General features: G+C 40.5%; 1 protein-coding gene across 1 annotated transcript in view; it reads right to left on the reverse strand.

Moving 5' to 3' along the window:
* Positions 1 to 1,536: 1,536 nt before the first annotated feature.
* Positions 1,537 to 16,700, reverse strand: part of KIN (Kin17 DNA and RNA binding protein) — a 375,593-nt gene continuing 360,429 nt past the window's right edge. Inside the window, exons 12-13 of the mRNA XM_069629676.1 lie at positions 2,506 to 2,606; positions 1,537 to 1,822 (exon numbers count right to left, since the gene is read on the reverse strand). Of these exons, the coding sequence (XP_069485777.1) occupies positions 1,760 to 1,822; positions 2,506 to 2,606 (164 nt within the window). The 3' untranslated portion in view covers positions 1,537 to 1,759. The remainder of the gene's footprint in view (positions 1,823 to 2,505; positions 2,607 to 16,700) is intronic.

Raw genomic sequence — 16,700 nt, forward strand, 5'->3', positions numbered from 1 at the left:
AAGCAAAACTTTGACAATCGTTATTTCTTTAATTTTAATATCATGCTGGTAAATGTTTAATATGGACTCGAAATCAGGGCCCCCATTCAATTGTGGTTATTTCTGGTGTATGACATCTACACCCAAATCCTGCATACAAAAAGTACCTGACGTTTTCAGCATATGAATCATACTATGTGCCATGTCTTTGGGTGCTGTGCATTTCAGTGGTCATCACTTCAGTGTCATGTCTTTTGACTCCAAAACATTCGGCACCATGTCTGAGAGGTATGCCTTTTGGAGGCAAGTCTTTGAAACATAATTTTCAGCATGTGGCATTTTAGCTACATGTTTAAAGTGAGTTGTTTGACGCACCATCATTTTTCAGGGTTGTGTATTTCGGAGCTTATGCCACAGAATCATATTTTGGTACTGAGGTAGCCAGTTTATATTTTGCACTTCGAGGTTCCATTGCAGGTATGATCTCCTCTGTCTAAGCAAGTGATGCCGTTTTGAGGCTTAAAGCTTAATTCACAGAAGTGTTTTATAATGGCAAAACTCCATTGGAAAACACTCTGAATCAGGGCCTTAATCCTAACCATTTTGTGTTTCAATATGGACATCCCTACCCTTAAGGCTATTATCCATTGCTTTTAGCAGTAGTTTCCCTCCCCCATATAAAGAGGTTTAAATAGGAGATGTCTTGTGGGCCATAACTGATAGGGGGTGGATTGGCATTCTTCACCATGAGAACCTCCTCTGTAGACATTGTTGCTCTGGGCTCCTGGGGTCCAGTTTTCTTTCTCCACATTAAATTGTTTTAAGTACTCAGCATTTGGTAGCATTCAAATTACATCATCCACTTCTTCTAGTTTGGTGGAGTCATTTGTGACGATCGAAGCCATAGGTATAGAGACTTTCATGACATGACATATGCTACCCAACATCCTGTGTCTTTATAGTTTTGGAAGGGGACCGCCTAACCTTCTCACAGATGGTGTCACCAAGATCCGTTGGAAGAAATGTATTACACAATCATCATTGCTAAATTCGTAGGAGTTGGTTATGAGACCCAGGAAACTCTTATGTGTTTTGTCCATAAACCCTGAACATTAAAGACACAGGAATTGGCCAATTTACAAAAGCATATAATTGCATTAGATACAACCTGTCTTAAGTCAAATCTAAAAGAATCCTAGCCAGGTTACATCTTGGTCCTCCAACCACTTCCTCTGTGATGGCAAAGTATCCTGTTGCTGATCGGCCCATGCCAATTTTCATTTTAAACGCCAAGTAAATACATGAATACACTGGACTGAAGATTACATAGCAACTAATGCACAGCATAAGCCTCTAAAACCGATTCATGCTACCGAAATGTTGGCCATCAGTCAGATAAATAAAATGCAATCATTCTAGAGACTCCAATTGTGTTTATAATTGACTGGATGCGTAGCCAACAGGGCAATGGCCTGTAAGAAATTAAATGGCTGACTTCGAGAATCAGGTTTCTAGCGAACATTGTTAGACAATGAAGACATACCAGAGTAAAGAAAATTAAGTAGAAATATACAACTTTAATGCAGAATTAATTTGGAACTGCTTTCCAAAGCCATTTGCATTGTGATAGTATTTAAATATTTAGTCTGTTTTTTCATTAAAAATGTATACCAGATGGAATTAAAAACCCTGACATAGTAGAGTCTTCTGACTTCTTAACAGCACTGAGGTGTATGTTTTTATAAGGGCCACCCAGCAAGGGCTCCACACAATTCAAATCTCAGGCAAGTTTGGAGATGTCTTCATACTGTATTCCTTCAAGTTTTCGTCCTTTTAAAGGCCCCTGGAAATATAGGAGCAGAATTAGTTTTGAATCCATTTAATGACCTTCCCCATCTTTGCACTGTTATATTCATGTCATTGCCTTGGAAACTTCATCCTAAGTGATTTAAAACTAAGCCAATTGACATAATAAAGGGATATTCATGGTACATTATTGACAAGTTTAAGACCAACATGACTGCCTTGGTTTCTCTTCCTTAGTAATAAGATATTGAGCTCAGAAGTTTATCTTAACTTTTATTGGGAAAAGCAATAGCTGCTCCAGTGCTGAAATGTAGCACCCGCTTGTTAAACAATTAGTCAATGACTGCTGTCTTCTCCCTCTTCTATTGTACACTATAGCCTGCGCCTTTCCAGGGAAAGAGAAAAGGAAAGACCACCTGTTATTGCAATAGCCTTTTAGCGGTACCATTATGCTATGGGGTCTACCCAACCCACAACGGGTATCTTAATAAAAACATCAACAAAAACATCACAGTTAACAATGCAATGTATAAAGGCACAAAAGGATACTTGACATGGAAAAAGACAGTATAAATGAGCACCAGAAAATGTTGTGCCATTAGTCGAGTCATACTTCATTCTTACAAATACCATCAGAAAAATTGCAGCGATTCAATTAAAAACGTTTTTTCTACAAAGACCATTGGAACATTTAAGCCAAGCAACTGAAAGCATACTTACAGAGTCAATGACTATTATGGCAGAGAAGCTCTTTTCGTTGATCGAATCCAAGATGCCCTCATGTCCCCGATAACCTCCATTCAAAATCCGAACTTTTTTCCCTGACAAAATAAAAAAAAAAAACACATTAACAGAACATACATTATACGCTGCCCACTCGAATGTTTAAGTCTCAATGGATAAATAATGTGATAGCCACTTTTGAATTGAATCCTGCAACAGAGAAATTTGGAAAACGCATTAGAACATATAAATGTAACCTCTTTTTTTGCATAGAGGTCATAAGAGGCTGCAAGAGGGCCGATACGTTGCATTGAACAAATTCCCCATAATTAGGTCAGCAAATATACTTTAGAATGGTAACTGGGCGACTATTGACAGTAAATATTGTGTTTGGTCTAAAATCTGAGGAAAGTGGAAGGTGGCCGTTTGCATAGCACCCACTCTGCATACGACAACACCATATACATCAGAGGGTCGAACGATCTGATTCAAATCGTGGCAACGTTCAAACAGTCCTCTGCCAGAAACAATGATGTCCTTGACAAAGCAGTAACAGCGCTCCACTTCCCTCAGATGGGAGGTGCTCCTCTATAGTTAGGGTTACATTATTATTCACTAAGGATGTCTCAGAAGCAAACAACAAGATTAAGATACACCTATGAGTTTTCTGGCTTCCAATAGAAGCTGTACACCACAACGGGAATGAAAACATTTTCCAAGTCTAATGAATATGCAAATATAATAGCAAACAGGGAAAATAAATACTGTGCCTTTTATTGTGTTATTCCAACAGTCCCCTAGATACCTCTGCTAGTCTTAAATAAAATATTCCTTGTCTCAAATTAGGATGTGCCTGAACAATTAACTAGAAGTGCCAAAAAGTAAACTTGACAGATGTGTCCCATGATTTTCCACTTTTCTTCTCAAAATATACTATTGGGTACTGTGATGAAGCAAGAGTATTTGCCTCCTCTCCCTTTGAGGCTAGGGAGGTGCACTCCGCAAGACCGTACCTAGAGTTCTGGGCAAGTGGGACCTCAATGAGAGTGACTAACCTCTAAGGGTCAAGGATTCCCATTCCCATAAGGAACTTCTTATGGCAGAAAAACTATCTACATATATGGGACTGCATGTAAATACCAGTAACATGGTTTCCCTTCTATTGGCTTCAGGTAATGCTGGACAGAATACACCACCTGAAGAGATGCAACACAGTGTGGAATAAAGAACAGACTGTAAAAAGAACAAGCGAATCATGGAAAGACAGGAAGAAGCATACACAGGGCAAGCCCTCTGACGTAGGCATGTGTTGGAGGGGCGGAACAGTGTGGAATCGCAGACCAAGCAGCAACCTGCGAGGAAGAGAACGTCAGGCAAGGACACCGGAGGCCCGGTATCACATACAGTCAAGCATGCACTGTAGATATGTGAACCACAGGAACACCCAGAGTGGTGTATCCACCACAAAAAGATCATACTGGGCCGGGGACCTGACTAACAATGCTGAGATCCGAACAAGTTGGAGGAACAAACTCTCCTGTCAGCAAAGCTGTGTTGAATGCTGCAAGCTAACAGAAAGAGGAGGGTGAGTAGGGAAGAGAAGGGAGAAACAAGAAGCATAGAATAACCAAAGCAAATGTGTCCCAACATTGATCCCTGTGAATCAACCCACACGAACTGAAGGAACCTGTGTGATTCTGACAAGGGGGAGGTAGCACGGACTGTGTGAACTTTACTGCAGGAACAGCAATATTGAAGCTGAAACCTGAAGAAAGCAGGAAACCCTGTATTGGGAGAGACCAAGAGAGTTGGTTCATGGAAATTATAATGAATACTGGCATTGTTTGATGAGACTTTGATAAAAATGTTGAGTTCAGCCCAAGCACCAGTTATAAAACCCAAAAGACACTTGAAGCAAAAACCAGAGGAACAGCCCCCGCCGGGGGGATATCAAGTAAAGCAAAAGGGTATAAGATACCCCAACAAAGAGGAAGAGAAAGCCCAAGAAGTAGAAAGGTTTAAGTTGCTAAGAAAGAAAGGAAAAGACCAAGGAGGGCATGAGAGAGACTAGAGGGCGTTAAGTTATTTATTTTCCATTTATAGAGCGCACGGAACCCGGGGGTATCTGGGCGCTGGTTACAGATAAGACATATAATGTGGCATACATTACAGATAGTTTTCAGATATGCCTATAGTACGTGGAGTAGGTAGCACCATTTCAAAGACTGTTTGAATAGCCAGGTTTTTAGTTTTTTGCGGAAGGCCGAGTATGATGGTTCAGATCTGATGTCGAGAGGTAAGGGTATCAGGTAATATTTTCGCCAGCAAAAATATCGCCGAACATATGGTCGTCGGGAACAGCCATAGGCGATATTTTTGGTTGCGAAAATATTAGGTGCGGGGGTGTCCCCCGCACATAAAAAAATGATGCGGGGGTGTCCCCCGCAGGATCCATGTGTTATTTTTGCCTCAAAAATATGGCGATATTTTTGCATCGCAATATTTTTGCGGCGAAAGTATCACATGGAACCGAGGTAAGGTGTTCCACTGTTGTGTCGCCATGACCAGGAAGCTTCGGCCCCCTGCTTTGGCTCTTTTGAATTTTGGTGTGGTAGGGTGGTGTGATATTGCCGCTCTGGTCGGTCTGTCAGAGTGAACGGTGGAGATTTTGGTGACAAGGTTAGATATTAATATTCATGCCATATCCCCGTCTCCTGTGAGACTCCCAGCTTCTAGACTTGTGTATTCTTTTGTCCATGTTCCTGAGTGAGTGGGAACCCTTTCCTTTACTCTATCTATGGGAGTCATTTGTGTTGGAGTCATACTTTATACATTTTACTGTTGCAGCAGAACACAGCATTTTCTCCGCAGTGTTGCTGGAGAGCCCCTTGGGCTTCCCTTTTCATTTTCTCACATTTTCCTTGTGTGAACTAATGTTCCCAAGGGTAGAGGGATACATTTTATTCTTTCTACGATTCCCACTGTGAGATCAGCATACCCCACTGTATGTGGAGTGCTGAGGGGTTACACTCTAGCCCCTTTATCACTGCTCCTGTAACATTTCCGTTACAGTGAAAAGCATACCTGAAAGGCTAGTGGTAGTAGATGCGTTATCGACTTTTGTGCGATCTTGCCCCGCAGGCTGTGTTCACAGCTGCAGTAATGCACAGAAGGGTCACCAGTGACCGAAAAGGGTGGCTGTATTCTTTTTTGGCATTTCTTCAATGCTTGTCCTTTCTTGGTCCTTCTTCTGCCGTGCTGGGTGGGGGAGGTCCTCGTTTGACAATTGTTTTCGGAGGGAAACCTTGGTGAAGCCTGCTAAGGCTCGAGAGTGTCTGTGAAGACAGGAAATCAGGAAATGAGGGAGAAGTTCGAAACTTCTCAGTCCTTTGTCTTCTGGCCTGCCTGCCTGGAACCAGTTCCAACTGGGAGGCTGGCTTTCCTGAAAAGACAGCCACCCACCAAAGTTTGAACGTAGCATGAGTGCTGATTGGCTTGGATCCTGAGACTGAAGACAAGTAGACCACTGGAGCCAAATCCGATGAGGAAGAAGAGAAGACACCTGTAGCTATTTCGAGCGACCGGAGATGCCTGCTAAGTAACTGCTACCTGTGCTGATCCTTTCTTCCATGCGATGGAGGAGTCCCGCAGATGACGACTCCGACCCTTGAAATGGTGTGTCCAATCGTATTTGCAGACATCCCACAATGAGCTGTGACATTCCTTGGCTGCAAACCGCCAATGTCCTGGGACCTCAAGGCTAAGCGCTGTGCATCGTCTTCCGAAGAGAGAATCTCTCTGCAACTTTGGTGGACTCATTCCAGACCTCCAAAGGCAAGACTTCACTCCATGAAGTCCCCTCACCAGAGTGCTGGACCGAGATAATGAGATGAATCGCTCGGACGACAACCATTCTTCATCTGGTGTCTTGAAAAATGCACCAAATCCACACAGCCACAAGAAGCTAGGGAGAAACGTTTGCTGGGAGCCTTTCCACCGACTGCTGTAAAGAAATTCCATACAGTGTGTTAGGACAGTTTTTCTGAAGTCAAACCGAGGGCTTAGTAAAACCATACAACTGGGACAGTACAAAACTCCACTCTTAGTATACGGCTGTACCACCTGAGTATTTGGTAGTGTAGACAGAGCAGCCAGGCTTATCTTAGGAGGGAGAAAAGTTTGTAGCTTGGTACAAAGAAAGTGTATCCTACTTACGGTCCGAAGAAACACTACAACACTGTAGCTGAGGCTAAAAGTGCTTTCCACCATACCCTCACTGCCTATCATAAGCCACCCGGCTTATCTGTCACTCATAAAGCCCAAATGAGCTAATTATTGGAAACCACTTGCTGACACCTAGACTGATGAGCTTATTTTAGACCCAGCCGAACATAATTACACATCCTTTAACTCCTGGCAAAAACAATTCTCATCAATTTCTCGAGGTCCTGGCAAATTTAGTTGGCAGCCTATACTGTGGAAAACCCAATAAGCTAATTTTGTTTGCTGCAAAGTAATTCTGCTGATCTGTACTAATTGGTAACTTCCTTGCTTTTATCTGATTTACCATCAATCATGTCTGCTTTTCCCGGCCAAGTTTCAAATTTAGTCTCCAGACTCAATTATTTCACAGCGAGATACTGCCAAAGACCTTTTACTGTGCAAGCATGATTCAGGACTTTTTGAAACCTGTCCTTACAATGCAATTTTGTGTTTGGCATCCATTTGAAAACATATCATTCTGTTCGGACAAAATACCAAACAGTGAGCCAATATTTAATTTTAAGCATATCCAATTTTCTATCCAGTTTCCAGAATATATTTTTACATATTGATGATATGCGTGTAATATTTGAGATACCCTTCACTTCCTGGCCATTCTGACCCAAAAATATGCGCGGCCCACAAGCACTTTTTTTATCTTTAAAAAGACATTCTAATTTCTGCAATACTAGAACCATTGATCAGCCTGTCATGTTATCTATACTCAGTTGTGGTGGGGTGCGGTCGGAACCCCTCTACAGTGAGTTTTAAGGAAGTTTATTAACCATAAGGGTGGTTTCAATATTGAGGGACTGATCACTGCTTACCGAAATAGCACAGGACCGGATATTCTTTAGGGCACAATTTATTTGCTGGAATCAAAAATGAAATTGCTGGAACTGGTGGAGGGAAAGATCTCACGTTACATCCTGCCTGTCCCTTACTCGGTCCCGGTTGAGGCCCTAAGGATGAAGCATGGCCTATATTCTTTAAGATCACACTGGTTATTCCAGCACTGTACATTTGTTTTATCCCTTCATTCACCCAATTTGGATGCCAACAGCTTGTTGGGACTGATTGCAAAACACTACGACCGGTACATCTCTAACCCCCTTCATGAAGGATCTTCGGGAAAACACCAGGGCACATTTGGCTGATTTATCTCTGACTTTGGAAGAGCTGATTGCTTATCCTAATGCCACAAGTAAATTGAAAGTTAGAATGGCTGCTTGGGATGCTGGCTTAAACATCAGCAACTTGTATAACAAAAGAAGTTACTCTTCATTTGCTAGCCAGGGATACTGCCTTAGTACTCCTTGTTCTTACCTAGTTAAACCCTGTACTAGTCAACTGAGGAGATTCATTCTTTATATGAGGCTCAACATCTTTCTCACCAGGGAACTTATGGGCCAATTGTCTGGGATCCCTCATGATGAGAGACTATGTTGTTGTTGTTGTAGCAATAAAATTGAAACCATTCAGGACCTTCTTACTGGTTGGCCCAATTTTGCTGTTCCTTATGCGAAAGGTTACACCTCCTTGACTACTCACATGGAGTCTATAGAAACGGACCAGTTTTGGAACGCCATACATAGTGCCCATTCCACTGTATTTATGGCTGCTGCTTTCTATATATGGAACGAAGTTTTGCGGAAATTGAATACATTTTTTTGAATATACAGAGTATCGTAATATTAGTATTTCTTTCTATATGATCTTTTCAAATAATTAATATGTATATTCTGCTGTTAGTTTAAATTTTTTTATCTCTTAACAGATTATCATTTGTATGTTACATATTTATTCTTTTGGTTGTTTCAGTTGTGAAAATTTTTGAATGTAATGTGCATACGTTTTTTTAAAAATAAATTCACAATAGATTAAAAAATAATCACAAAATAATATACAGGGTTCCTGCCACGAACCCTGTAATAAGCTTCTCAATAAGCATATTCTCTTTTGGAACCACTATCAAATGCCATGCATTGCAGCATTCAGCACCTGGTCGCATCAAGTGGCAGTTACTTAAAATGCTGTGTGCTAAAAAGAAATTCTTTTTTAAAACATTTTCATGAAAGTAAAAAAATGCACATGTACATTTATAGCAGCAATGTGTGTACCATTTTTCTAAAAGAAAGGAAAAGCAGTTTGACGAGATGTGTACAACATTTTTAAATGGCACTTGGTGTGTGGAAGTTTAATATGTTGGCAGTGCATGCATACTTGCCAACATGACCCTTTCCAATATATAGGTGCTTATCAAGTTTTGTTTTTTTCTTTGCATTCTGTGACTTGTAATTCCACTTTTCCCATTACACAACTCAGACTACAAGTCCCAGAATGCAACAAAAAACAGCATTGGACTGGAAGATTTGAATGTGTGCCGTATATGCAATAGAACATGGAAAATACGGTGTGTTTAAAAATATTCCTTTTTAGGAGCATTTTCATTAACGTTAAGAAATGCATGTATGCATTTATAGCAGCACTGTGTGTAAACTTTGTAAAAGAATCAAAAAGCTGATGAAAGATTTGTACAACAATTGTAAGTCCCACTTAAGTGCTTGGAAGTTTAATCTCTTCGTAGTACATGCATACCTGCTAACATGACCGTTCCAATCTATAGGTGCATCTCTACTCCTATTTTTCTTTCTGCATTCTGGCACTTGCAGTCCAAGTTTCTTAATGGAAAAAGTGAAACTACAACTCCCAGAATGCAAAGAAAAAACAATTGATAAGCACCTACATATTACAATGGATCATGTTGGCAAGTATGCATGCACTGCCACCATATTAAACTTCCACACACCAAGTTCCACTTCATATTCTACACATCCTTTCCATCTACTTTTCTTTTACAAAAAATGTACACAATGCTGCTATAACTGCAGATATGCATTTTTTTACCGTTCATGAAAATGCTCTAATAACTAACATTTTTAAATGCTCATCATTTTCCATTTATCATTCCATATAAATGTCACACTCTCAAACCTCCATCATTACATCCCTTATTCTGCCACCATTCTCCACCTGCTCACACAGCACAACACTTCACCTTACATATAAAGTACTCTACGTTCCCAATCTGTACTATGAGACACCAAACACTACTGCAACAACAATCCACTATTGCATTACCACTAGGCCACAATTTCCCTATTCTTAAAAAAAACACTGCAACACATTACAAATACATTGCACCACAAACACAGCACTTTTCATTAAAATCAACTGCACAAAAATAACTAGACATGCACCTTTTTCTCACACCCATTTTTGCCTTTTTCCTTCTAATGTCCCAAACAGAACTACTCATACTCCGATCGTTGAAACAACATAGTTGATATACTTTAGTACACCATCCATACCACAACTGTATTACCTCTTTCTCAACAATTCCTCCTAGCTTCATAAATAACAACCTCTCTTACTAAAAGTACTGCAGCATTACCACATATACCCACTAACTTTCTTTTACAATTACAACAAAGAATTAGATTCCTGAAGACAGCTACCGAAAAAAGAACACTCTTCACATCCTAAGTACATTAATATAGCATATATACGTCTATAATTGTAACAATGTACTTTCACTATATATTAGCCTCGAGTATTCTCTTCAAATCCACATTAATTTCACTCTTACTCATTATATTGCAACATTCAAACTCTTTCTATTCCCATCCAAACACCACAATTATAACACCCACTGTTTTCCTCAGAACATCATAATGTCCCTACTTATGTAATCACAGCACCACTCCCTTACTCAGTAGAGGTCATGATTCCTGCCCCTCATGTCCCCAGACTTCCAAGATGTCAGGCTGGAGCCAGGCCACGATCACCTACATGGCCCTCAAAGGCCTCTCCATCCCTCCAAAGACCCACTTGGAGTCAGACTTGGTGCTTGTGGCACCAGACTCACTCACTCCCATAGGATAACATTGGGGATTGGACTTGTAGTGAGTTGATGGGGACAAGATGGATGCCCCCACATATTTCGGTTCCCAGAACTGCATGTGCGGTCTAGTCTTTTGGGTGTGGTTCAGCCCAGAGACACCTGGGATACCCAGAGACTATTTAAGCCACACCCAGGCTGAGAAACATGCTTTGCGTTTTCTGCACCTGCAGCGTGACACTCATCGTGTTCGGATCGGTCTCCAGTAGGCCTGCATCTTTCTTCTGCACTCAGCTCCTGCAAGAACAAGAACACCGTTAGGAACAGCCTTACCTTGTAGCGCTTCTGCCCATCATTCATCGCTCCTTCTGTTCTGCGGGCATCTTCGGCGGTGTCATTCCCATCCCGGCACGCCGCTTCATAAGGAAAAGGGAAAAGAACAGAAAAAAGGCATTAGTAAGCATTATGCAAATCTTTGCTTATTGTTAAATACTGGGGGGATCTCTGTCTCCGGAACTTCTCATCCATCTGCAAGAGGGAAAAGACACTCCAGGTTAGCGTGGAAACATCTAGAGGTGCCACATACCACGCTTACCCACCGCATTTGTTCTTCATACCGGCATCCACGCTGAAAACGTCGCGGCACCTAAAAGACACAGAAAAATAACTCAGTTCAATGGAAATACGAAAGGGGTGCATCGCGCTCTCACTCACCTTCACCGCTACTCATCTCAGCAGCACGCCGCCATGCCCGGACGCTGACCATCATCAAAGGAAGGAAAGGAACGAAGTTAGAGAACTGTTCAAAAGACTCATACTTACCTGTCGGACTCTTGCCAGTGAAGTAACTAGGCAGCAACGAGCCTGTATCAATCAACGCGCCCCTGCGCTGAAAGCAGGATGGAGAGCACACTATCCAAGAAAACAAGGTGAGCTGTGGATCAAAGGGAAGGGTTGGACCGGGGAAGCACACAGAGACAATCGGGAGTTAAACTCTACCAATCCTGTGTTTCAGGCCCAGTCTCCAGTCGAATAGCCTCCAGGGAAGGGTTCAAGGTCGTAAGAGGTCAGAACAGGCTGAGTGACATCCCCATGGATACCAGGTGAGCGTTACAGTAGACCAATCCTATCACACCTGAAAACGCTTACTCTTACAAACTTCCCAACCACACCTACAACCCCACTACACAATCACAAAATACTCTAATCATCTCTACAATCACACCCACATACCCATGCACAATACATCCAAATGCATTCCACATCTTTCAAAACCAAACTTTTTTTTCCCCAACAGACAAAACAAAATGCCTACTAAAAAGCAGATAAGACTAAAAGCAAGCCATATAGTCATCCACCTCAAACAATTTATAGAAAACATAAAAACAAAACAGCTAGTAACCTCACTCAACAAAATTAAACCAGCCACCACTAAAAAAAGGCCCCTCTTGCAAAAACTAAAAGTAAAAAAAGATGTACAAACAAAAGCAAACCTACTAATGAACCTAACCCTATATCTACCAAAGCAAACGTAGCCAAAGTAAAGCATTCCCAAAATTAATTTTACAAACAATGTTCCACCGTTGAGATCTTCAAAATCTTATAGAAACAGCTGAAAACGACTGCAGAAGACTAATCATAATCATTGAATCACTAATTGACATGGCATTTCTACTAAAGAGAACTACTCTCTAAGTTTCCATATTGTTTTTAAACAGAATGAAACCACCAACTAAATTGATCAATAAATTACGAAAAGTAAACATGCGCAATGTCAATATAGATACCTTTTCAAACTTCTGTGAAGGTGAATGGATTCACACAAGCAGCACAGAACCATATTTCAATGCATAGGCTAATAAACAAGAACAAAAAAAAACAATTGCCATAGACTAGGTATGAAATGGTAGGAGACACCATTATGGCTAAAGAAACCCTTATAGAATAAACTTCCCCTACAACTCGCCCCAAACAAACCATCCACTGTACAAACGGACAAGCAGCTCAATGTGTAATGTACGCCAACAATCCTTTAAATCTTTGCGACAATTTTTCAATCACAATGTCAAGCGAAAACCTCAAAAACACCAACCTCCTAACAAACGCATACAAAAAAGAAATGGCTACGTTTCAAAACATATCTGCTGAAATACCAGGCCAAGAATGGGTCTGTTGTCGCAAAACATTTTTAAAAAAGGAGCACAAAAATAGTAGATTTGACCTACAAAATAGACTAGGAATTCCAATGGTTCAAATTAGCTTTATATATATAACAGCAGAAAATAAATACAAAATAACTGACCCCTCAATAGTTTGCACGTATTGCAGTACATATCTTGACAATAACCAAATGCCATCACGTGCCATCACTAATAACTTCGAAATATTCCCATTTCCAAAGGCTCTCCAACAACTTAACCTGCATGAGAGCATTATAATCCAAACACTCATTTTAAGCTATAATACGCCTTCAACCGAAAACGGCCAAATTGCCACCATCTGAGTTACTAGAAGGTATCCGTGGCAAAGCAGTATATTTGCCATTAGATCTCAAAGAAAAAGTAGAAACTCTAGGAGTACACCGGCCAATAGATCGATCTTTGATTGTACTAGTTATTAGTGTACCAACAAAAGACAAAACTATTTGACAACAACTAGTCGATTTAAACAAAGTTAGACAACCGTAAAATATCTGAAAGAAAACAATGAATACTACAAAGATATAAAAATAGAAGAAAACTTAAGCGAAACCATCCAAATAATTCAAGATTCACCAACAACTGGCCAATTTGACAGTGTAGATCCTGATACTGTAGCCAACATTTTAGACCAGGATACAATTCACCCACTACACTCCAAAGACACCATTGAAGATGCATTGGAAACATATCAAATGCGTCAAACCAAAGGATCCCCAATGAGCATATGGGAGAAAAGTGTAGAAGCACATTCTTTTCCTATACTCTTTCCTACAGGAAACAGAGGAAGATCTGATAAAAGATCCACTCAAATTAGTGCATCGGAATATAACTCTTTATGAATGTATAGTTTAGTTTATTATTTATATAGCGCCACCTGGCCCAGGGGCATCCAGGCGCTTGGCATGGTTACAGAGTAGCCAAAAAATTGCAAGCATGGTATAGACATTATATTGACAGTTACTGGGATTATACACATTATAAACGTATTTACAGATTTGTAATTATACAGATTATACAGGCAATATATACATCACTGAGGTGATAGGATGGCGTATTAGGCTTCTTTGGCCAAAAGCCAAGTTTTGGCGTTGTGTCTAAAATGGTGAATGGATGGTTCAGCTCTGAGATCGGCTGGTAGTGAATGCTAGAGTTTGGCGGCAAGCACAGGGAAGCTTGTGCCGCCTGCTTTTTGGAGCTTAAATCTGGGGATATTTAAACAATGTGTTTGGGCTGATATCGTTGGAGGAGATGGGGATTGGTGTGTGAAATTGTCTGAGAGGTATTTAGGTGCTTGGTTGGATAAGCATTTGTGTGTGAGGGAGAGTGTTTTATATTCGATTCTTTGTGGTATGGATAGCCATTGACAGGAGCGTCTGGTGTCGGAGATGTGCTCGCGTTTGGGTAAGTTCATAGCTGCTCTTAGTGCGTTATTGTGTATAACTTGGAGCTTGTTGATGTTCTTTTGGCTGGTGCCCAGGTAAAGAGCGTTACAATAATCGACTTTAGAGAGCACTAATGCTCTGGCTAGGGTCGTGCAGTTCGAGAGGTGAGGTCTACTGGCATTGATGAGCTTACATGTGTAAGAAGTGGCGGATGAGATGGCTTTGATTTGTCTTGTCAGTGTAAGGGAGGAGTATGTATTCTGAAGACCCAGATTCAGACAAAATGTAGAATACATTTTCCACCTCCTGTTCGAAAGTGAATTAGCAACTCTATGGTTCTGGAGTTGCGCAAACATTAAAAACATGCTCTAGTTTTTTAAACATGTTTGCTACCCAACTGCTTCAAAAGATATCACGCTGTTGTACGTTGTATGCTGAGGAACCCACCCACGTGGTTTCTTACTTTAAATTGTGCAAAGCACGCATGGGATGCTTTGCACAACTTCTTACGCACTGCAAACCAAAATAAAGAGGGCATAGATATAAAAACACCAGGAGAACTCTTTTCACTTGACCATGTCCATGCATCGAGGTACTTTCACTATCCCAATAAAACCACCCCTCCGCTTGGAGAAGTGCAACACTTCTTTTGGAGAAAAGAATATCAGTCCAGAGGAGCGCCACACATCCACATATTTTTGTGGATAAAATATGCTCCCAAATTTGGCCATGACATTGATACCACTGTTTTACAGTTTATTGAAAAATACATTAACTGCAACATCCCTCCCGAAACCACACACAGTGCCGTAGGTACACAAATCTTCCACTTCCAAAAACATAGGTGTGGCAAATACTGCCGACGTAGATATAAAAACAAAGGTAAATACTATACCAAATGTCGCTTTGGTTTCCCTAGACCAGTTTGCAAAAAAGGACAAGTAAATAGCTTGATGTCTTCTGTTAGACGCAGTGTAAAAGGCAAATCCCCTAAATTTTAATACAACATTAAAAGGGACGAATCATCCAAGTAAGCCAATGATTACAATTCAATCATTGCCCGCTTGTGGAATGCAAATATAGACATACAATATATTGCAGACAATTCCACTGCAGTTGCAAGGTATGTCACAGCCAAAGCTAAGAAAACAGAGCAAAAAAACCTCTGGGTGACATATCATATGACAAAATACGGTCACAAAAATTGTACAGCTATGGTATCAAAATGCCATCCCATATAGAATGCGGGTGCTACGAAGCTGCAGACCATTAAACAGGTACAGCCTTATCTGGCAAATCTGAACACATTGTCTGGCTAGACCTTGTTCCAGCTTCATCCCGAAAAAAAAAAAAAGTGCTAAAATCCTACCAACAAATGGAAACAATAGCCACAAATGATCCCAACAGCCAGGACATTTTAAAAAAACAACTTCTTTCACAGATATTATCCCCAAAAAAAGTATTGCTTTGGAAAACGTGCCTGTACGACATAGCCCAAAACTACTCCTACAAAAACAATATCACACCAGATGAGACAACTGGCAAATATTCAGTCTCAACTTGTGAAGGCAGGCTAGTGAAACTTACCAAGCCCAGCCCAATTAATCTTATAAAGTTATCATTTAAATCTCTGCAACATAGAGAACGTTATTACATGGCCCTAATGCAAGTAGAATTTTTAGGTGAACATGACTCATTTGAAGCTGCATTCAAAGCAAATGAAAGTCTAACAAATGTCAATTTCAAACAATAGAAAGAAATGTTGGACAACGTACGCCAAAAAGAGGAAGACAAGTGAAGCTGTACTAGATAAAGTCACTCCTGAGGGCAGTCAACCTTACAGGAAGCCAAGCACCACTAGGACAACCACTCATTTTACATTAAGCAGAAATAGCCATGACTGGGGTAGAGAATACCATGTATTAATCTAAATAATCGAAAGAAGACTTGTCAGTGCTGAAATCACAGCTAAATGATGAACAACTCACCTTTTATCTAGAAGTTACTGAAGAAATTGAACATGTTTTTAAATATGAAACTAAAACTTGTAGCTGTAAAAAATGATAAACCTTTCCTCCTGTATGTAATTGGTGAAGCTGGTTCTGGTAAAACATTCTTAATTAACATAATCAGCAAATTTCTGCAAATTTCTGCAAGACTTAACAAAAAACAACCTTTCATCTGTTATAACAGCCCCCACAGGTTTAGCTGCCTACAACACAGGAGGTGTAACTTTAAACTGACTACTGCTCCTCCCAGTAGAACACCAAAACAAATTAGACTACAAATTATCAGCAGAAGCTGCTACTGCAATACGCTGAATTCTGAAACAACTGAAATAGCTTGGATATATGAAGTGACAATGGTTTACACCTCATGTTGGATTTAATTCATCTCAGAATGCAAGCAGTCCTAAACGAAGAGCTGTTCTACAGTTCACACCAG

The sequence above is a fragment of the Ambystoma mexicanum genome, chromosome 12 (genome assembly GCF_040938575.1).
Source record: "Ambystoma mexicanum isolate Mex_15411 chromosome 12, UKY_AmexF1_1, whole genome shotgun sequence".
In the NCBI taxonomy this organism is placed as follows: Eukaryota; Metazoa; Chordata; class Amphibia; order Caudata; family Ambystomatidae; genus Ambystoma; species Ambystoma mexicanum.